Here is a 24276-nt window from a genome sequence, read left to right as displayed (position 1 = left end):
CTGTAGGACCTATGGTGTGCTCTACTGTAGTTTTCCGGAAGGATTGATTGTGTTGGGGGAAAAAATGAATGGAGGGGGCCGCTGCTGTCAAAAAGAAGATTAGTCTTGACAAAAATAAGAATTGAAATGGTGTAACGTTTCGGGAGTGGAGGGTAAAATGTGCTCTCTCGCTCATTTGTGATATAGCCCAACTGTGTGGGTTTTTTTTTTTTTTTTTGACTGAGCCGCTGCCTGATGGAGCTTTAGCTCAGAGAGCAGGGGAGAGAGAGGGAGAGCGACAGACCGACGGACCGCCAGTCCGTCCATCTATCCAGCTGCCCCTGCCTCTGCAGAAGCGCGCAGGCACACACGCTGACTAAACGCCAGCACGCTCTCTCTCTCCCCCCCCCCCCCCCTCTCTCTCTCTCTCTCACACACACACATGCTCGCGCGCGCGTACGCGTGAACGACAAGAATCGTTGGGAGAGGGTCCCATGCACGGCTCGCAGGCTGCCGGAGCCTCTGCTGTACTGGTCAATGTGCGTGTGCGTCTATGTGCGCGTCCGGCGTCTGCATCTTCCCCCTATGCGCTCCTCTCCTCCCGGGACAGGAATAACGGGATACGGGGAGCTCCAATCGCACCGAGGCAGGTTGAACCCCCCCCCCCACCCCCCACCCCCCCACAATGCGCGGGGCCAGTGGAGATTGCAGTGGAGAATCAGCAGCACAGGCGCACACACAATGAAGATTGGATTACAATGTTTTTTATTCGGAGCGGCGCGCTTGTGAAGTGCTAAAACGGGGGATTTCATTCATTCTTTTATTTTTCTTTCTTTCTTTTTCTTTTCTTTTCTTTTTTGTTGGACACGCTGGAATAATTCATTGCGAGAGAGTCGTTGATTTTTTGTTCACCCCCCCTCGCTCTCCTGTTGTGCAGTGTTTGTGAGACCATCAGTGGCTACATGGTTTCTCGGAGGATAGAGGGGACTGTTGCAATGCCATCTCGCACCACTGTTTTGGAGCTCTGTGGAAGGGAGATGCTGTAAGTACTTTGCCGTATCTCTTATTGCTCTCCGAAAATGGGTTTTGATGATCATAACCCCCCACCCACCCCATCTCCCTTGATCGGCGCGTGCCACTGGCGCCTTTTTGTTTTACCCACAAGCGTCCCTCATCCAAAAAGTGCGGCACCACACCGCAGGGACACGGCGCTCTAAATAATAATTAGAATAATAATAAAACAAGATCAACGTGGATGAAGACGATTAAAGGGAGTCGGTACGCAAACAAAAAAGCAAACTCTGCAGTCCAGCCTCTCGCGTCAAGCGCTATAATTTCCTATTAATTTACACTGGCGCAGTGAGCGGAGCGCAGGCGGCTTCACGCAACACACACACACACACACACACACACACACACACACACACACACACACACACACACACACACACACACACACACACCAGTTTATTCCCTTAACTTAAATTCATTGGCACACCTAGAGCTATAATCTGTCAGCTCGGCTATGAGGAAAAAAAGAGAGAAAAAAAAAACAGCTTCTTCGGCTGATCTTTGGGGGCTCGTGCACTCCTCTTCTCCAGTTTCTCAAAGTATAACCACCGACACAAGAAACCGAGCGTGTTTTAGCCGATAAAAACAAAGATGGATGATTGAGCGATGAGTATTATTTTATTCAGAGGTTGGACAACACGTTTTTTTTTTTCTTTTAGTCATCCCAATTGTTGGCACAACTTCTAGCTCCTCTCATCCCGCATCAGGATGAACAGTCATCATACATCAAGGAGGCCTGTAGTTAATTTCTTTTTAAAGTTGTAATTTAAAGAAGGGAGATGCACATCGTGCCTGTTCCAACCTTAAACTGTGACACGAAGTGAGAACGAGCTCAAAAAAGAGAGAAAAGAAAGCGCTTTCACTGTGCGAGGAGCGTCTCAGCCAAGAGTGGGGGATTCAGGCCCACTTTCGCTTTCACCAGTAGGGGTCGCACTTGTATTGTATTGGCTTCACTGAACCAAACGGGGAGATCCAAATGAATTTACATCTACCCCTTCCCAGCACCAACGCACACACATTCTCTCTCTTCCTCCTGCTCCCTCAGTCACGTTGTTAAAGCGCAGTTCTATCACGGAAAAGCTCTCTCTCTCTTTCCCTCTCTCTCCCTGCATCCAGAGGCTGCTGCCCATGGAAGGACAAGCCAGTTTTTTTTTCATGACATCAAAAGGATCAAATGTATTAAAACCCACTACTTCCATCCAGGTAGAGTCGGGCCTTACAGTGCACGGTTGAAGGGTTTTCCCCTCTCGTGCAGGAGTGAAAAACGTGAACGTTTGCTTGCATGTGTGCGCCCAAACAGCTTCAAAGTATTGTTGCATGCCAAACAGGAGCAACAGCAGACACAGGGGAGAAGGGAGTCAAGAGAAAATGGGGAGTCTGAGAAGATAAAAGAGCGGGAGAGCGAGATCTTCTCTATGTGTTTGAGGGAGAGAGACAGGGAGATAGCGGTGATTGATTTTTAATGGCCCTTTATTTACATATAGATGAAGACAGAATTAGCAGAAGACAGCAAGAGAGTGATTCAGTTAGAGGATACCCTCTGACAACTTTAAAGTCGAGCACAGAGCAGATTTCTCCTGCACAGCAGTGTCCGTGTGCTTCGGATTCATCAGTGCTTTTCACGGGTGAATAACACCTGAAATCACCTCTGACTCTGGCCTTCGGGGATGGTTTAGGAGAAAAGATTGCTTACTTATTGGGCGAAACCAGAAACACCACGAGATCTGGATCTCTTTGTGATGCCACAAGGCAAGATCAAGTAGCACGTGAACCTACTCATGGATCTAAATAGCATTCTTCTGCAGATGTTTTACCCATCGTGCCGATCACAGCACGTTGAAATTGCAAGTGAGAAAGAGAGACGCTGCACTAACATGGGATTACTACAGGCTCCAGAGCAGGAAGCAGAAAGTGACTGATGCAATTAGCACTAAAAGAGCCAAAAGTAAATGAGTGAGGTGTCAAACTATAATGTGAATTCTGGTATAATGAGGGGGACAGGGGGGCGGCTAGGTGTATATTGGGGCATCAGGTGCATGGATGGAGAACAAAGAAGCAGAGAGAGCGCACAATTGTGTTCACATCCATTATAAGAGAGAACACAAGCAATCTCATGTCTTCCTTTGTCTCTCTCTCTCTACCTCTCTTGTGCCCATACACTCAGTGGGTTTGCAGGGAGCTAAAGAGGTATGCGCAGTGGGCACACAACACGGTGAAGCCTGAGTGGTAACAGACGATTACTTCCACTGGGCTTCTCACGGGCGCTCATGCACATGTCAGGGCACACAGAGCAGATGGCTGGGGCCTGAGAGAGACTGGATGAGAGAATGACTGGAAAAAAAATGGACAGAGGAATGAGGTGACAAAGGAGAGGAATATGAGGGGAATATGGGGAATTGTGTAGCAAAGTTTGAGGAACTGTGTCTAACAAAAGGCACATTATGTCAGCAAGCTTGTCAGCTAATTTGCCGCGCCTCAGCTCAAACAAAAAATTGGCCCTGATTACATTGTTATGGTTATTTGGCAGGTATTAGAGCAGCCCCCAGAATCATTAAAGATATTATACAACTGTTAGTCTCCATCGAGAGAGAACTGATTTGGCAGTGTAAACTGAAATCTTGTCAGCTAATTTGCAAACACTATACTTCCACAGGTTTTGGTGAACTGGGTTTAGCAGCATTTTAATGAGCATTTTTAAAAAACAATGTAGACCTTATATGTAACCACCGTGACTTTTTCAGCTTCTGCAATTTAAAGGAGCCGCTTGTTTTGTTGGAGCCTGAAGTGACTATATGTAGATAAGAGGGTGGGGTGCTAAGCTATCAGATAATGCTAATACTAATAGCACAGATATTTCCACGAAAAACAGTCAAAAGGGAATCAACAGCAGAGACACAGCGGAGAGGTCCTGTTCAGTGACTCTGATTATTCAAAGTCAGGCTTCAGGTGCCTCTGTTGAGACACCTGTTGATCAAAGCGGTCATGCCCCTTACTCCTGCAAATAATAACAATAAATGACCCCCCCTCCCCCACGGAGTTGTTATGACTAATTTAGGGTTGTGAGGCTGGGGCCTTTCCCAGATGTCATAAGGTACATCCAGTCTGTCATGCAGAAAGGATCCAGGCTGGATTTTTTAAATCCAAAGCACTTTACTATAAGGCAGGAGTGCTAACCACTACATCACTGCCTTGGTACACTGACAATGGGGACCAAAATGGTTAATTGTACCAGGCTGTAAACATGCTTTTTAATGCTATAAAGTTTGGCATTTTAACATCTGTGCATCTGTGGAGAACAATTCACTTCTGAAGCGGTCACTAGAGTTAATACAGTTTGGGGATTCCTTTGTTGGCTTCAGTTTCCAAATTGGAAGGTTGGCCCTTGGTCTCTTAAGGTAGCACATTTTTGACTCCTCTCCTTACACACTCATGCTAATTATTAGTTCTTATAAACATGAGAATTTAAAACTCTTTGTGTGTTTAGCAGAGGCTTCTTTTTGATACGGGTGTTAGATGACAGAAGGTGAAATCCATTGGCCGGTGAAAGAAAAATAGCTTTACTACAGTCTTATTTTTGGAAAAAATAGTATCCAATCTTCCTTCGCATGCTTAGTTCGTATGCAAAGGAAAGTAGACCTATAAGTTCAGCAGCACATTGGTATTCATACAGTTTCCTTCTCCTGGTGTCTGTTTTTTTCAAATGGAAGAATCTCATTTTAGAATGAAACTCTTGAAATAGAAAAGGACAGAGGGATAGAGAACCTGGGGAATGAATGAAATTAGTTGCAAAATAATAGGAGAACAATTGTGCAGGGGGAGAGAAAGGGAAAACGAAGCAGAATTATTTTAGTATTTAGCTATTGTTGAATTATTCTTTGTGTAATTGGGCACAGTGTTACAAGTATGGGGTGGGGGCAGGAAGAGAAACAATACAGAAGGGGGGGGGGGGGGACATCCAAATGCAACCATGTTATTTACTGAGTTTAAAAAGCCAATAAATAAGCTGTAGCATTGTAAAATGGTTAGATTCTGGTGCAAAGAAACAGCTTTCCCCTCATTAAAAACTGCTTTGACAGCAAATATGTGTTAAGTGTCTTATACTGCAACAAATGAAAGTTCCTCTTTGTTTGATTCCAGCAGGGTAGGCCATCTTAGCACCCAGACTTTCACTGTGAAACCTCTATGGAGCAATACCTGCAAAATTGTAAATTGTGTTGCATTATCTTGCTGAAATAAGCAAAGCCTACCCCCCAAAAGGCTAGTCTGGACTGTAAAATATGCATCCGTCCATTTGCTTCTGCTTATCCAATTCAGTGTCTTTGGGGGGCTGGAGCCTGTTCCAGCGACTGTACCATAGGGTCGACTATGAGTATAAAATATGTTGCACCAAAACATGAATAAATTGTTTAGTTTCAGATCTTGACAGAGGAAAGTGGAGAATATGTGCTGGGAAACAAAAAGGAAAAGGAAAACCAATACTGATACAATATTTTTTTCCTTGAGACACCCAAACTGATTTCTCTAACATTTAAGTGCATTTATTTGTGAGGCCATAAAAAGGTAATATGACAGCAAAGTCGTGGATTGTTTGTTTATGCTCTTTCTCACTCTGCTTGTTGCGGTTGTGGTGTTCCAACAACATGCGCCAAGAGAGAGAATCTCGTAGTTCCCTCTGGTGGACAAACTCAAACATTTTTGCCTTAGAAATGCAGATACCATATTTCAACAAACTGCTAATATCGGCTCATATATCCACCCTCATATATCGGTCAGACTCTAAAGAAAAATGACAAATGGAGAATAATGGTTTTGAGAATACACACAGTGCCTCAAGTTAGCTCAGTTTGGTAGCAAATGGTCGAGATGGCATAAAGATGCAGTATGAAAGATGAAAGTGAGGACAGATGGATAAGTGAAGGTATGAAGTGATGAACGAAGTCACAGATGAGCTAGTGAGGGATGGAATGAAAAGCATGCAGTATTTGGGACACTCTTGTAACGCATACATACCCACACATCCATGCCCTGGGTTGTGGCATAGCAAGAATCACACTTATCACCCTCAGTATCAACCACTCTGACCGTGTAAATAAATCATAGAGTTAATCTAATTTTTATACCACGTAGAAGATAGCAGAAAGAACAAATGTGGCCACGGCGGCACATGCAATTATATTAACCGTTACATAAAGATAATGCAGCTTGAATTATTGATGCATGTGAAACCTAGTTGCGTGCGGATCGGAAATGTGGGGTTTGTGACCGTGAAGCACGAGGGAATTGCGGCCGTGGCTTAGCGAGAGAGATTTTTTATTGCCGAAGTGTCTGCGTGGAGAGCGTTCTGTGATTGAATATGTAGAACAAGAAATGAAATGATACCTATAAAAGCGCCTCACTTTCTTATTGACGGATCACCAAGAGTGAAGAATTGAAATGAATGCGCGCACGCACAGGGAGGATCTGTTTTGTGCCTCATGCTCGTGAGGAAATAGCAGTCTGTGTGTGTGTATGTGTGCATGTGTGAACACTAGCCAGTAGTATGGATGCGCCTGCCAAACATCATTTACGGTTGTGGTGCCAAGAAACGGTAGCCTTTGTGTGACGACAAACTGCCCAATACGATTTGGCTGGGGGTGCTCTCTCTCTCTCTCCCTTTCTTTCTGTATTTCTCGCCCTCTTTTATTATACCACTTTTTTTCTGCCTGCCTTGCTTTACTTCCTCTATTTTTTTTATCCTCTACTGCTTTTCTCATCGCCCCAAAATATTCATGTACTGCTGCAGAGTTGTGACAAGGAAACGAAAAAACCAAAAAGACCACAACATTCTTTTGTTTGTCAGATTTCCACGGCACCAATTGGAACTGAAACATAATCTTGTCATCCTCGACTCGCCTGTTTCTATAAATACCATATTACACCGAATTGGTGCCATTTTGACCCTTTTTTATGAAACTGGTTTGTGCTGAGTCCCGTCGCTGTGGCTACTCAGAGCAAAGGCTGCGTGTGCGCACTTTCCCTAAATCATTTTCCACGACAGATGCTGCATCTCATGAAATTGTCTAACAGCTTGCTATCTGTTTTGTTTTATGTGTGTGTGCATCATCTAAAGAGAACACGAGAAACAAATACTAACAAACAAATACTAATATTCATGCCTGCACAGTGCACATTTATAGAACAGTGTTGTTTTAGTTAAGAGCATGTCCACCAAAGCTCCGTGGAGACTTTCCAGACTGTGTGGGCTTCATAAGGCCTCTAAATGGTGAAACTTAAGACTGGAATGCTGTTCTTTAACAGATTCTGCTCAAGTTCTCTTCTGAAAAACTGTATATGTAATCTGCTCCACAGGTAATGTTACACAAACAAAATTCAGTTCAGTTCAATTCAATACTGAATTGAAAGAAATACTTTTAATAATCACAAAAACACTTGCCTCATGGTGTTTTATATTATAAAGACCCTACAATAGTACAGAGAAAACAGAAAAAATCCAATAATCAGATGAGTTCTATGAGCAAGCACTTATTGACAGTGGGAAGGAAAAACTCCCCTTTAACAGGAAGAAACCCTGGCAGAACCAGGCGAGCGGAGGAAGGAGAAAAGAGAGCAAAAATGAATAATAATAACAAACAACTAAATGATGGAATAGAAGCTTTTGCTAATTGGATCAAACTGTGACTATTGAGCAGCACGGTGGCATGGTGGTACGGTGGTTAGCACTGTTGCTGCACAGGAAGAAGGTCCTGAGTTCAATTCCACCATCAGGTCTTCTGTGTGGAGTTTGCATGTTCTCCCCGTGTTTGCATGGGTTCCCTCCCACCGTGCAAAGACATCTAGCTTGTGGGGATAGGTTAATTGATTAATCCCAATTGCCCAAAGGAGTGAATGTGGGTGCGAATGGTGGTCTGTCTCTGTGTCTTAACCCTGCGACAGACTGGCGACCTGTCCAGGGTGTATCCTGCCTCTCGCCCTATGACAGCTGGGATAGGCTCCAGCACCCCCTGCGACCCTGAAAAGGATAAGCGGAAGCGAATGGATGGATGGATGGATGTGACTATTGAGTGGAATGTGTGCTTGGAAGTGGCAAACATTAAAAAGGACTTTGCGATTATGTTGTCTCTCGGCTAGTGAAGCAGGATGGAGATGATCGCTCCAAGTAATGTATGATGCATTTAAAGCCTGAATTCAAACAAAAGCCAGTCCCATAGAATTCAATTACTTCACAAGCTGCCAGGGCAAGCCTGCATGTAATCCTGAGGCTTTTTGACAAAGGAATATGACGACTTCTTGACAGAGACACTAGGAATCCATTAGGCATCAGCGCGCTCTCTGCAGTGAATGGACTGAAATTTTGGATGATTCATTCTCCGGTTTCTTCTCTCAGTGTTTCTGCTTAGTTGGGCAAGAGATGGGTGGGTGGGGGGGCAAGCATTCCTCTGCTTGTTTTAAAAACACAGGATGACACAGTTAAGCCCGCATGCATTATTCAGCTCACATTAGAGCCTGTCCTTTGGAGTCTCAATTTCATTACAAAATCACAAGGTACGACAAATTCTAGCCTACAGAAAGTAATCTGAAACTATCATTATACTTTGAAATAGACAGTGGAGAACAATCTTTCTCTGTGTTTCAAGCAGTATGTGTTGAGCGGTCATAAACAACAACAAAAAAGTCAGAAAATAAAAAGCATTTCATTGCACTTCTTAGGCTGAAAGGCACGATGATTAGGCCACAATGTTTATGACAAAAACAACAGAAAGGGCCACTGAAGGCACTTGAGAAAGAAACTGCACGCCACACGGCTGGTGAATAGAGAGCTGTGCTCGCTCCTGCAGCCTTCAGAGGGATTCAAGCATGCGATGTAAGTATGTGCACTAGTTGATGGGGAGGATCGGATGTTTGAGGTTCCCAAACTCTTTACAGTCTGAACAAAAAGCAGATTGCTTCTTCCTTGGCCTGTGGCCCAGGCCTTTCAGCTTCTTTCATTAAAATCTTTTAATATTTTCTGAAACAACTTGTTAAGTAAGAAAAGTGACAAAGAGACATGAGTCACTCTGTTCTGCTGTCTGTCCATGGAAGCTTTTGCCACCCTGTTGATTGCTTTCTATGCTATTTTGTCTTTAATGTTAATGGTAAGAGTGTGACCTCACGAAGCTGTGCTGCCTCTGACAACAGCACGCTGAACAACAGCTCCTGTGAATCAGTTATGCACCAGCGGTCTCCGCACCTGATAGAGTTGTATTGTTGATTGTCATTTATGCTTAGAAATATTTACTTATATATGCTTAGAGTTTTGTAATTAGTTGTAGATTGGTAGAGGTTTTGATCCTTGATAGTCTGCAAACTTTGTGTGTATTAGACAGCACTTTGGGAGCATGAGAGGTCATACCGTGTCTTATTGTTTTATGGTAGGATTAACGTAGTTGCGTCTGTTCTAGTCTAAGTGCTCTTTGTTTAGATGAACTGCAGGACTTCCTCACCGTGTTATCTAGGATGAACCATCTAGGGGGAGGGGGAGGCTACCCTCTTCCTGACCAAGGATGTTTGACCCTTTGATCAGCAGTCCACACACACACACACACACACACACACACACACACACACACACACACACACACACACACACAGGCAAGGTACTCTTCGTGTATGTAGACGTCATATGTTAATGAACTTATGCATATTCATGTAACCTCAATAAAAGGACAGTGATACGGGAGAACGGACGAGAGCTACTGGGGTCAAGTGAAGGAACGGCACTCTGTCCGGTCTCTCCCGTGCACGAGTAACATGAAGAACTTTGCCTATTTGTGTCTTGCTTAGCAGTGTAATTATATTGTCTTCAACGTTCCAGCGGATGGGTTCAAGCTACAAACCTATCAGCACCCATGCAAAAACGTAAGGGCCTGTCAGTGAATCCATAAATCGTCAACAATACACATGGACGCATTATGTGACCATATGTTTCATGCCTTTCTGAGCTCGCTCACGCTCTACTGTTCAGCACACCTGCTCATAAGTCTTAGAATGCCTGATGATGTTTTATGTTCGCTGAGCACTGGCTTTTCAAGTAGGCCGTGAGTGCTCTCTCCACGGGGGAGGGGTTGCGTAGAAGCGATGATGTCGCTTCGCTTTTCTGTTCGATTTGTGCAGAGTAGCTGTGATCACCGTCTAACCTGTTAGTCACGTTGGCACACACAAACATTTGTTTTCAGCGAGGTGCCCTCGATCGCCGTACTTCTGCCCCTCCGTCAGAGGCATGCGCTGTGTAGCGTCCCATGCTATTTGCAAGACTCGCCCTTTTGTATTGGTCTGCTTTTTTTTTCTTAGCTTTATTTAGTTTGCTTCATATTTACCTATGGGGTACAAACTAATCTCTTTGTGAGTGTATCTGTGTTAGCAACATTAGGTTTTTTGATGGGTTTCCATACAACTTGAGTATTTTGGAAAAGCGCGTCGGTTCAGTGAGGCATTTAATGAAAACCTGGGTGTGACCTTTGCACCCAATAGTTTCATACACTGTTTAACTTTTATAGATTTTTTTCAGTGTCTTCTAGAAAGAAGTAGAAAGAAAATGCCCAAAAAGTTTTTGGGATTTACCTACCTGGATGATTGAGCATGCATCAAAACGTTTGTGTATGTTTATTAAAATAAGATATTTTAATATTTACCATAAAATTAATCAAACTTGTAATGCAAAAAAGTTGACTTGATATAAGGTTTCAATGCTTATTGATCTATAGGATTTCAAAAGAGCGCTTAGCAGTTGGATTAATGGAATGATAAAAAACAATGTGGGCAGGGATGGAGCGTCATGTCCTCTTAGGAGCCGAGGCCTATTGCAGGATAACTAAGAGATGGTTCAGGGTAACCTGATCCAGGCCAAACTGAGGAACGTTTTAAGTCTAATCTTAAGAGTAGAGAGAGTGTGTGCGTCTTGAATCCAAACTGGGAGCTGGTTTTACAGGAGATTTAAATTTAGAAAAGTCAATTTTGGATTAAGCAGGGAGTCAGTGAAGAGAAGCTAATATGGGAGACATGTGCTCACTTTTTCTAGTTCCAGTTATTGCTTTCGCTGTAGAATTTTGGATCCAGTGAAGGCTTCTTATGGTAATTTAAGAACAACCTGATTATAATGGATTATGGCAGTCCACGTAAAAAAATCACAAACTAGTTTTTCAGCATCACGTAGTGTTGGGCATGGTGGCGTCTAGGGTGGACCTAGCGTCTCACCAAATAATAGCTGGGTTTGATAAGCAGAAGAAAATGGATGGATGATTTGAGGTAAAAACAAATTGCAGAAACATTGTTGGCTTCTTTGTAATGATGTCAGTAAATCTGGAACCCACTGTGAGAAAAAGCTAAGTAAGCAGAAGGTACTTTCAGCTGCTGTCTCATTTTCCAGCACTTGATTTGGCACAAACTTTACATCGAATGCCTATCTTGATACGACCCTCCCATTAATCCATGCTTGGGACTGGAGTTAGGGTCACACTAGGTGGATTAGTGTCCTCCCAGATATGAACCAGAGATCTTTACTGAATAAGGCAAATGTGTTAACTGCTATACCACAAGTTAAGCTAATGTAAGCATAGGTGGGTCCAGTATTTTGGCAACACCTGGTTGCTGAGTGATAGCCTGTTCCTCTAGCTGCCAAAAGTATTGAATTTATCCTAAAAGGCTATTGATGTAGTGCTTTTCTACACAAGAAATTGTCCACGTAGTAAAAATTTGGTCAGCTCTTGACAACACAATTGACCAGAACGGTCAACTCTAAGACTAAACATTGATACTTTTGTTTAGCAATTATAATGTTTCCCATCTAAGTAGCACTGAACTAAAAGTTATACTGACTATGTTGGTAAAAAGAAGTCCAAATGGAAGACTGTTATCATTTGTTCTCGAGCCATGATGTTTATGTGACAAAGAGCACTTTTGGCTGCCACTTCTCATATTTTATGGTAGATAAAGTTGAACTGAATGATCCTCAGTCTGCCCACTGTTACGTCAGCCTCTTACGCACATGTACATGCACACATTTTTATTTGTCTGCTCTGCAAAACACTGCAAATAATGGCATAGCTGAAAGTATCTATCTGACAGTTTGTCTATTATTGTCATAGAAATCCTTTTGTACTGTAAGCTGAGTAGCGTTCTTTGCCGATTGGCAAATGTTGGTTTATTACACTATAAAAATGTCTTGTTGCCTTTTCTGAATACTGAACAGCTTGCTCCTGAATCATCTGATTCTTGCAGTCGTGACCATAAAGTTTATACTTGTTAGTCATCTTCTTTTTCTTTCACCCCTCCACAACTTCCTCACAAGGCCATCTCCCACCTCGCAGGGTTTGTGTTTAACAAAGTTACTAAGGAGAAATGAAGACGAAAAAGAAAGTTCCTACCTGAACGTGTGGGGTTTAAGAGCTGTGCATTAACAACTTATCTGTGCTTTTTCTCTCCCTCATCGTTCCACACCTCTTTCTCTCTCCAATCTCATTCACGCTTTGATCTGTCATTCTGTCTCTTTCACCCCTCAACTTCCTTTCATGTAGGGGATGAAGTGGTTTGGCAGTATGTCCCTCAGCAGCAAAAGAAGTAAGAGGAGGAGTAGAAGGGGCAGCAATCGCAGCTGTAACGGCGGAAGTAATAGCACGCTGCTCTCCCTGGCTCTCCTGGTGGCGTTGACCATGAAAGCCGATCCCGTGGCGGCTCAAAAGCAGCGAACTGGTGGCTCAGAAAAAGTGCCGGTCCTGAACATTGCAGTGATCCTGGGACGCACGCGCTACATCTCAGACCGGGACATCCGAGCGCTGTGGAGCAAAGAAGACCCCATCGATGTCAACGTGGTCACACTGCTGGTCAATGAGACTGATCCAAAAAGCATCATCACCCACATGTGTGACCTGATGTCAGGAACCAAGATCCACGGCGTGGTGTTCGGGGACGGCACTGACCAAGAGGCCATCGCCCAGATTTTGGATTTTATTTCCTCGCAGACGCTCATACCAATCTTGGGCATTCATGGAGGGTCGTCCATGATCATGGCTGACAAGGTATGGAGAAGTAAACTGATGAATGAAAGCCAGGATGTAGAGTGAACGGAAAGATGTTGTTGTTGATGGGTGGACGCAATAGTGAGCAAAGTATATGAGAAAAGACTGATGGTTAAATTGCTTGGCTTTATGTGATTTGCCAAAAGTTGCGGCTTTTGGGTATTTTACTGTTATAACCATCAACAACTCGTGAAATCAAACTCTTGCCGAGTGAAGGGAGTTCTCACCAAATAGCTGCACTTCACAAAATATCATCAGTTGGTATCTCGAAAAAGAAGCTACAGAGCCAGGGTGTAGATGGTAGAAAGACGTGTGGAGGAGCGAAAACAAGGTAGGAGGATGAGGTAAGTATCTGCAGGAAAGTGTTGGAGGACTGGTTTGGAAGGAGAAAGTATTTAAAAAGAGCAGGAGAAAGGACAGAATGAGGGATGTAGTGACTAAACAAGAGAAAGGCGAGGAGAGAGAGCGAGAGAAGGAAATGTGAAAGGAGTGGGTGTTGCCGTAGCCTGGCTAACACTGACTGCGTGGTGCGGTGTGCTCTAATCTGGGAAATCTCCATTCATTGTGCAGGATTCCCTCAGACATGGTGCTGGAGTCTTGATTGGTCCCCTCATTTGAATAAGCAAAGCCAGTCTCATCGAACCCTGAATAGGAGCAGATGAACAGCGCATGATTGTGTGGTTTCATGTGTCAGTGCTTAGCTCCTGGAATTTGTCATATTTGCCAGATTGTAACAGAGGGAGCGGGGCAAGATGAGAATTGTTATGTGGAGATAATAATTTCATCATATTAAACTGTTAAGGGACACCTTTAAGAAAGCAATGCTTTATGATACAAGTGAAAACCTATATCGCATCATCCAGGTGAGCAACAACGGTTTTGTCCAAAACAAATTCTTCCCTGTACTGTAGCTCAGTAATTGGGAGCTTGTTGAGTAGAACTGAACGTCATTTATAAATATATATTACCACCTTCATTAGTTTAGAAGAATCAGAACCAGAAAAGAGGACAGAAATGCACATGTGCGTAGTAATAAACAAAACGTACGTAGTGATGTTGAGCAACATTGATACAATAACCTGCCACAATCATAGAATTTAAGGTTCATCACTGCAGATAATGGAGGAAAACTGCTCCTCTGTTCAGTGTGTTACAATAATGATGCCATTCTGTGTTTTAATGCACTGGTTGTCCATGCACTGATGTCACTGGGTATTACAGCAGTCCTCGCTCCTTCTTGATCACCGAATAAACACAACATATCCAGAGAAAACATGTCTAAATATGTACATTTGGTCATGCACAGATGTTGGCTGAGGAAGGCAGAGAGTGATCTGTCTCTGGACGTATCTGGAGCGGTGGCTCTGAGAGGTGAAGCATACTGTTACTCAAGGAGACAGGAACTAGAAAAAAAAGCTGCAAAAAGCACACAAACACAATGAAAGTGTCATAAAACACAACGGAAACAGAAAAAATGCCATCATAACTCACAAAAAAAACTTTTACAAAACATGCCAGAAGTGTTTTGGGGAGACAATAACGTGACGGAACAGCTGCGGACGTGACAAGCTTCCAGTAAGTGTCCAATACCAAACAAGTACCTACAGTATTATATGAATCATGCATTTAAAACACACGACCTGCATCTTTTTCTATCTGACAACACTGATGAATCCACTGCTTATTTTAAGTGTGTCACTTCTGTCACTTTAGTTGTTGTTAGATCACATTATTGTCTCCCCAAAGATACTTACATTGTGTTTTCTGAGGTTTCAACTTCCATTTTTTTTTATATAACTTCCACTGTGTTTGTTGTGTTTTTTATGGTTTTGACATTTTCTGTTTGCTGGTGTTTCCTTAAGTCTGAGTGTGTTTGACCTCTCATACTGCTGTCAGTGACTTCGATGAAAGCCTGACCAGCTTTATGGTGTTAGATATATTTTTGAACATCCGCATGCCACTGTTAGCTAATCTGTGATGCAGTGCCTTGGTATAATTGCTGTAAACCAATGAAACTGTTATGCTTGTGTCATTAGTGCTAATGTTACTCAAGATTACAGCTACACTTCCTCTGAATTCTTTCATTTCCTTCCCCATCCTAATGGCTGTAGTGTGTCTTAAGTCTTTTCTACCACTTTTCTGTAAACATTTCTCTCTTTTCAAGATCCTCTTGTTCAAGAAAATCTTAAATCTTTTGGTCCATTTGCCCTTAAAGGAAAAGCGTCAATCTTCATGTTTTATACCATTAAGCTATCTTCCTCTAAAGTAGTTCAACAGATTTTCCACCAAATCTGACCCTGTGGTCCACAATAAAACATGCAGTTTGGTTAAGACTGTAGAACCTCTCAAAGATTATCTTGTTTATTTACAGTAAATATACAAATGTCTTAAAGGTACTGCGGTAATGGTTTATTGATCCTGTAATGCTAGATGTGGCACAGTTCTAAGAGATAGGAGGGATGGAGAGAAGCAGATAAGTGCTGCAGGAGAGGGCTGAGGAGGAGGGAGGAGGTGTGAGCTGGAATAGAGTAGGTGGAGAGGGGATGCGGAGAAATGAAGGGGTAAGAGATAATCCCTCTTTTTGACCAGAGGTGATGTTGAGTGGAAGGGAATTACTGAATGTCCTGATTGGCACCTGCCACACTCCACACACACACACATGCACATGCACACGCACGCACGCACACACACACACACACACACACACACACACACACACACACACACACACACACACTTAGATGTGCTTCCTTCAGGGTCACAGGACATTACACAAGGAAACAAGGAAATGACGTCATTCACGTAGATTACTGATTGGCAGCGCTAACTTTTCTCAAAATTTTGAGTTAATAAGTCCAAATTTTGAGAAAATAAGTCAAAATTATGAGAAAATAAGTCGAAATTTCAAGTTATGGAGCCTTTTTTTTTTTTTTAGTGGAGGAAATGGGCTTCCATACTAAACTGTACAAAGCTTAAGTTTAAATCATTTTCTTAACTTAAATCAAACAAACATCTTCGTATACATGTTTGTTTCGGGGCACGAAAGACCCAAAACAAACATGTATACGTTTCATTGCGCTCTCACTTTCCTTGTATTCATTGTTTCCATTTTCTGCTTTCTCCACGTGTTGTCCCTCGATCCTTTATCCCATCGCTCCATCCTGCTGTCTGTCTTTCTTGCTTATTAATTAGATGAATGTTGCAGTATCTCCACGCCTTGTGGTACTCCCTCCCATACATTCCACAGCCTTTGTTGAATAATGCAGACTTGCCTGTATCGAAATGAATACATTATTGATTAAGGAAAGAAACGTCTTCCCCTGCTGCAATCTAAGCAACTAAGCTTGACTGTAGCACCCTAGCAAACTTAGATAAAAATGTCAGAGCCCAAGTTTTTTTTACTAAATTTGCGGCGTTTTAGTGTCACATACTTTGTCGTTCCTTTACCAGTTTTAAGTGTTTGACTAGATGTCTGACCTAACTCGTTGACTGGACTAAATAATAGCAGCTGGATTGTGTTGGTCACGAAGCCTTAGTTATGTATTCCCGAGTCTTGTCTGTCCTGACTCTAAGCTGTCGCATCGAGTCTGAGCCGTCTGATGTCTTCTGTTGCTTCAGCTGCTTTCTTTGCTTTTTTCTTTCCTGTTTTTCATTTGTAGAGCATGCCACATGAATTAAACCATGGTCTGTATGCACCAGATGTGTTAGCAGTGATGGGAGATGTCCTTCCCTGTTTTGCTTCTTGAAGAAAAGACACTTTACTTCTTAATTAAACAGACAGTGTTCAAAGAGTCAGAAAATTTGTGTGTGTGTGCCGTCTATATTGTTCCTCATAAGTCATGGCCTTCCTTTACACACACACACACACACACACACACACACACACACGCACGCACGCATGCACACACACAGCTTTCACGTAAGCATTCATCCCTAGAGCAGCTGTCACTTCATTTACATGGGTTGATTAATTAATATTTAAGCAATTTAAACAAATGAATGAACATTGTGCTGCTGCGCAGTGAAGCACGTATTTCCTATTCTACATGCGTTCAGGAATAAGGCTGAGACTCTCAGATTAGCCTTCAATCACCCTCAGTTAAATAAAAAGCTGGTTTGAAAGCCCCCATTCAGACTGAAAAGAGGCAGCTGTTGGCTCTAGACTGACTGTACCTATGACCACCTGTGTGAACAAGAGGCCTGGTAATCCAATGAAATTAAATCTGGCATGGTGTCTTAAGGTTAGCGAAACTGGGCTGAGAGTTGTTTTCTCTTGTTTTTCTCGAGCCAATCAGTGGCGAGTTATGTATCCGGCTTCTGACATCACTGTCGGGTAGCGGTGGCTCTGGAGACAGACACATAATTGCAGTGTTTTTGGATCGATTCCTGGCCTCTCTTGTCCATATGACACTGAAGTACAAAAACAAAAGCATCCAAAAAAAACCAGAAACAACTGACTAGTTGCTGTAAAGAGCTTTGAATGGAAGTCATTTACAATTTTAGCTGCACAACAAAGCTGTTAGAGGTTCTTAGTCGGCTTCCAATTCATTATTGCCACATTATTAAAACAAAAACAAGTTTAACTGATTCTCTTTGGGATACTGAGTTAAAATCAGGTCTGCATTTTTCACTGAAAACACAACTTACACAAAAAGAGCGTGAATAAAGTGGCATAGCCCAGGCGAGTAAAATATAAAATGACGAGAGAAAAATCATTCAATGGGAAGAAAATTACACAAAAGAAAGGAGCATGATAAAATTGTGAAAGTTAAAATACATCAAAATAAAAACAGTGTTACCTAAAATAACAATGCCGTTTAAAAAGGTGCTTTAAAGTTAAGTTAAAATATATGAAAATCCAGAATATATCCAAAAGGTCAAAGGTTTACAGCTTTTTGTTAACCACTATTTAACCCCATAAGTGACAAACAAATAAACAGATTATGTCCATAAATGTTTTGCTATATATTCAAATGCTGAAGGTAAACCTTAGTGTCCACCTGTTAATATTATTAATATTATTGTTTCTCTACAAAGGCTGTGTTACCTGTCTGAATAAGTGTAGTTTTAAATTGCAAATTGAATAGTTATTTGAGGCTTTAGGTTTTACGTTTCAGGACTTGAAAAGAAAAAATCAGGTCCTAATTTTAAAAGGTTTCAAAATAAGTTAAATGCAACAGCAACACATAACATATTACACTGTCGTTTATTCAAACAAGACGAAGCCAATATACAGAGGCAATTTGTGAAATATTAAGCACATCCTTACAGCTTCTATAGAAATTAATAAGGGAAGTAGCAGACAGCCGCTTCTACTCAAATTATTCTACTGAATAATTGATCATAAGGAAGTATGAACACCTATATGAAAGGCAGAAGTTTTGTCAGTTTGCTGGTTTGGAGCATTTATGTGTGTGACAACACAAAGCCAAGAAAAAGACCAAAACAAAAAAAAGACTGAACCAGTATAACTCGTTTGGACATCCTGCCTGGTGTAAGCCCCTTGCATGGCAGCACAGCTAAGCTGGACAAACCACAAGACTTCTGGAACAATCTCTTTCAGAAGGACAAAACTAAGGTGGAGATCATATGTCCATGATGTTGTGGTAACTTTGTGGATGTGTAGGGGTGATGGTTGGGGCACTTTGCAGTCACTCAGTTGACCATGATCTTCTCTGGTTATCAAAGTAATCTAGAGTCAAATATGAGGACATCTGTCCGACAGCTAAAATGTGGCTAAAACTCGGTCACAGAACAAGACAGTGATCCCCAGAGCAACAGCAAATCTACAACAAAACGATTGAGAAAGAAAAGAATCAAAGTGTCCAGACTTCAACCTGACTCAAATGTGGTGGGACCTTAAGAGAGCTGTGCATAAATAAATGCCCACAAAGCTGTAACAACTGCGAGGTAATTGTAGTTGTATTTAGTTTAGCTAGCTTAGAGAAGACGACATTTCTGTTGTTAATCTTGCCCATTATCTCGGCCTTTTTTTCGTCATCGATCATCTTTAAGTCCAATCATATGTGTCTGAAAGAATGCCCTGCCCCTCCCAGTTCACATAGTTGGCTCTGACTGTGTAGATGTTAAAAAGAAAAACCATCAGCAACTGTTACCCAATGTTTCCATTCAACTAATTAGGCAGTGACGCACGCACAGTATCCACTGCAGTATATGCTGCGAGTGTATTTTTGTAATTTATTGATCCATAATGATGAAATTTTGTCGATGGACCCGAGGACCCGAACAGTATTTTCTAATCATTAATTTACTAAAGTATTCTCCTCTACTACAGATGTACACAAGTGTACTCCTGGAAATTTGTCTTTTTTTTCTTCCTTTTTTAAATTTAGTTTTGTTTGTTTTAGTTTATTTATGCATTTTTTCAAACCAAATGGCCACACGCACACACCTGATGTAAATGCCAGCATTGTTGTAGTAGATTTGTGTGTGTGTGTGGTGTTGCTGTGATCAAAGGACATTATTCATCCATCCCTGTTGTTGTCTCCCCTCAGGCGGTATAATTGCACACATACGTGCGTACGCCTGGGGCGCGCGCAAACACACGCGCTGTCTGATGTTTGTTGCTGTCTGGTTGTGTCAAATAGCAAATAGAAGTGGGAGGGAAGGAAAGGAGAGGGAAAACAAGTGAATAAAAATAACATTTTATATCATTTATGAGTTTGTCCAATTACTGCGTGGAGCCATTTGTTTTTGTGTGCCTTAAATCACACTGCCATTTAACTAGAGCATCTTCAGCCTGCTGAACCACATGCAGGCTCTGCTGCACAGTAGCACACCTCTGCGCAGATAGTGTGTGTGTGTCTTTACACGCTTGTACTTTATCAATATCATGCACACAAATTGATTTGCTTTTGTGTCTCTGTAATTGGTTATGCGCCTGTGTGTGTGTTTAGTAATGGCATCAAAAGGAACTTTTCTTATTGCCACACTAAGACCGTCCTCATTGAGTTTCCTGTAATAACAGCTTGCTTGTTAGCACTCTTAGTGTTGTGCTTGTGTCTGACTTTGATTGTTAATATAAAAACACTGAAGTGGATATATATATATATATATACATATATATATATATATATATATATATATATATATATATATATATATATATATATATATATATATGTATATATATATATATATATGTGTGTGTGTGTGTGTGTGTGTGTGTGTGTAGGCGTGTTTTATTCTAATAGCCAGATTCAGCTGTCGTCCAGATGAGAAATGGCTTCTCACTGCTCAGAGGGGATCGATTTGGATGAATATGCGGGACTGGGGGAAATAGAGCTGTTCACTTATTCTATGACTTTATTTCTCTTTCTTTTTTTGCCTCTCTCTCTCATCTCCCTCTTCTTGCAGGCTCTCCCCAATGACATCTGTTCCAAAGTAGTGGAAGTTTTTGTTTGTGCCGCACAGTTTTCGGCTCGCCGTGCATATCAAGTTTTCTTCTGACTTGCCTCTCGCGCTATCCCCGTTTTCCGCTGTCTCCCTCGTGGAGCATCCCTCCTTTCACCCACCCTCTCTCTTTCTCCTCCTGTCTCCTCAGTTCTTGTCTCTCAGTAAACGTTCATGTCTCCTTCCCTCTGTCTCTCGGCAAAGCCTCAGCTTTAGCCTCGGGAACAGCGGAGGTTTATGCAAAGATTGCAGCAGACACACATACTCACGGGCACATTATCAAAGCATTTTAACATCATCAGCTGTAGCCAGGTAGACGAACTGGATCAGATTCCTGGGGTGGGGAGAGAGAAAAACTTATAGCCCACACTCTTCCTCCTTTAACTTAATTGACATTGGCACAGAATAGAAGGCCCAACGCTGTGTAATGTGACGCCTAAATGGGAATATAAATTGATTTTGATGTTATTCTCGTGTAGACATTTACTTTAGTCTTTAATCCCCTTACGTGCCTCATCTTCTCCATTTTATCCGCCTGCCGCTACTTACTCCTCGTTTCCACTGCTGCCTCCATCCGCTGAACAAATCAAAATCTTTGTCGAGCTCGCTCCCGCAGAGAGAGATGCTCTAATAACGTCGGCCTGCGCTCGGCATGATTTTGACGGATGATGATGTGCAGGAATTGATCATGCCCTGTCATGTGTATTCGCTTGCAGTGTGTAATGCTGCTACATTGACACCTCCTCAAACAATTTATTTGGAGCTAGTGCCATTATTACTAACTGCTTCCTTTCCCCCCTCTGTGTGTGTGTGTGTCTGTGTACACGGTTAAACTAACAACAGCCCGGCTAACATCAAACTAATCCCCTTGTCTCTTTGTCTTTGCATTTTTGGCTGTTTTTTTAAGTGCATGTGTATAAATGACTGAATAATATGTGTGAAAGTTTTTTTTTCTTGTTGATTAACCCAAATGTCTCAGCAGTAAATTGAATTTCTGATCTGCCTCTTGTCAGCCATCATAAGCTGACACAAAAACCCCACAATAAATATAACATAAGCTCAGCTACTGAGAGACTGAAGAGGCATGCGGAGAATAACACAGCCATCACGGCTCTGAAGGAAAGAATTTTTGTCATCTCAGCTTAATCCTGACTAATATACAGATAACGCATGCATGCAGTTGCTGGCTCTGGAAGTCTTTTTATTCCTCATCTTTGTGCCACAAGGCAGTCGCATCAGCACAAGTAAAAACTTTTAAACCCCCCCCCAAAAAAAACCTTCAGTCGCCGAAGCTTCAAAGAAAAACATTTTATGAGTGTTGAAATTGTCAGATTAAATTGTCTACTCGGGTGTTTTAATACACCTAAAACCTAGATCCTCATTCTCTGTACGCACTACAAACCGGTTCATTACGAGCAGCAGCTGCTTATCAAGCCGAAGCATCTTTCAGGAGAACGTGTCAATCATAAATACAGTTTGGAGAGAGAGAGAGACTTGAGCGAAGGGTTGATTTTTCAGAGTGCATTATTACCATGCGCTGTCGCTCACACCTCCTCAGATACATACGGATGAGTAAATATCAAATATCTTTGCCCTCAGGGATGCTGACATGGCAGCAAATTTATGATGATGTGAATATGCGCTTTGTAACGGTAAACACATCACTCTATTGATTTCACCCACGCTGACAATGGCATGGGGATCCAGATTGACAGCTTGTTAAGGAGTTGACAAAGTTTTTCAGGTAGCAGTAGGAGTTACAAAGTTACCGCCCTTATAAGTCTGCAGCTACAGCCTCCTTGATATTTATGACTGCATTTATAGAGTCATAAATATCCCAGTCATGTGCTGTGGATGACAAGCCAATTGCCCTATTTATATGATTAATCAACACTGGTTTTTGATGCATTTTAAAGATAGAGTTGTTTAGTCACAGTATCATTAAATGAGTGTGGGCAGACAAGAGAATTGAGCTTGATCAATATCGGACTTTTAAGACTGATACTATATAAAATCCGATACTCCGACATTAACCGATATACAACGTATGAAACAAAAACTGATTTCTCAAAGAACTTTTATGTGTAATAGTTATTTATTTATTTGTTTACACTCTGCTTAGATCACCTGGTTGTTTGTGTTTAACATTGTTTGAAGGGTATTTCTATTATTTGTTATTTTAATTTTCATCAGCTGCTATACAGCTGATATGTAATATTGGGCTCTTCCAGAAAACTCAGACCAGCTAGGAAGCATGGTAATTAAAATGTTAGAGTTTGTGGCTGTATCACTGCCAGCTCGCAGTCACTGATGTAACTTTGAGTTTTGCATTTTATCACCGAGCACTTGAAGATGATTAAGGCTACGTCAAAGCTGAAGTTGGACTTAAAGTGGACTTTATCATTTCAGCAGGATAATGACTCCAACGCATGTTTCAAAATTGTTAAGTAAGCACAGAAACTGCAATATCAGCAGCGATGAAGAGCAATGAACTTAGAATTAATGCTGAGACACACTGGGTCCAAGTGGTGAAGTGGGGCTGAGCAGGTGGGAGAACCTGATGCAGCGATGCAATGGACTCATTTCAAACTAACTCATAAATATTTAATTTTTTCAGATATTTCATAGCAATAAAAAAACAAACAAAGCAAAAAATAAAAAAAATCAGATTCCATCAGTAACGCAGCATGTACAGATAATTAGGATAATGCACACTTTAAATTTCCTCTTTATCGGCCGCCTCTTGCTGAGCAGTCCTTACTTTGAAAAACATGTTTGATCTCCAGCTCTTGAGCCTCTTTCTAACATGTTCAGAGTGTTTAATTAAAGATAAAGGGAAAAAAGACATTGTGTCTGTAACTACTGCACCAAATTGTGTGCCAAACTGCACAGAAAGAGTAAGTTTTATCATAATTGTTTTAACCTGTTTCAAACAGTGAACCTGAAATTACCTGCTGCTGCAAAAACACTCTGCTCATTTATCCTCGCTCCTCTGCTGCAGGGCTAGCTAGATGCTGAAGTATCACATTCACATTTTTATTGACATCTGCATGACAGGGATGAGATGAGAAGAAGGAAAATAAAGATATGTCGAACGTGCAGGTGGTGACTTGTGAGTATCTTAAAAGCATCATGTGGAAGAAACACATGAAAAATTAACTGACTTAATATTAATGTGCATTAAACTGCCTATGACATTTAAATGGCGCTATCATGGGTTCCTATCTATCTATCTATCTATCTATCTATCTATCTATCTATCTATCTATCTATCTATCTATCTATCTATCTATCTATCTATCTATCTATCTATCTATCTATCTATCTATCTATCTATCTATCTATCTATCTATCTATCTAATTGTGAAATTGAGTGTAGTGTTTTAGGTGCATACATGCTATATATGGGTCTTTTCGGCCTGTTAGTAGGTGGTTGCTTGGCAAAAATTTGATGTCATAATATCCGATGTAGACAAGAACCTTTAGAGGTCTAAGATGTACCTTAGGACCCTCAAGTGGTTAGGAAGATGGATGGATGTATTATTTAAAACACTTTATTTAGTTGTAAAAATCAAGGATGTGAACTGAGGATGAGCCTTTTACTAAAGTTTTAAATTACATAGCTTTCTTCACAACTTGTTAGGTTAACAAGTTGTGCACATCTTTATCTCAAATCCACGGTGAGTTTCTGTAGCTCTTTCTCTCATACAGTATATTCCCTTTTTTTCTCCATGGATTTTGGTATAGTCAGTTCTCTAGGCTT

General features: G+C 41.6%; 1 protein-coding gene across 2 annotated transcripts in view; it reads left to right on the top strand.

The window, feature by feature from the left end:
* Positions 1 to 455: 455 nt before the first annotated feature.
* The window catches only part of grin2aa (glutamate receptor, ionotropic, N-methyl D-aspartate 2A, a), a 166846-nt gene continuing 143025 nt past the window's right edge, over positions 456 to 24276 (top strand). The window contains exons 1-2 of one of the 2 annotated variants that reach the window (XM_085270751.1): positions 456 to 1021; positions 12600 to 13100. In XM_085270751.1, coding sequence (XP_085126877.1) covers positions 12603 to 13100 — 498 coding nt within the window. In that variant the 5' untranslated portion in view covers positions 456 to 1021; positions 12600 to 12602. Of the gene's footprint in view, positions 1022 to 12593; positions 13101 to 24276 lie in introns of those variants that run through there. The other variant, XM_085270750.1, reaches the window with a different exon arrangement.

The sequence above is a fragment of the Mchenga conophoros genome, linkage group LG4 (genome assembly GCF_057382185.1).
Source record: "Mchenga conophoros isolate Kocher_MC1m ecotype Shallow Benthic linkage group LG4, M_conophoros_male_GT1.1, whole genome shotgun sequence".
Lineage (NCBI taxonomy): Eukaryota > Metazoa > Chordata > Actinopteri > Cichliformes > Cichlidae > Mchenga > Mchenga conophoros.
Note: the sequence above shows the minus strand (reverse complement) of the source record. Positions and strands in the feature narration are given on the sequence as shown.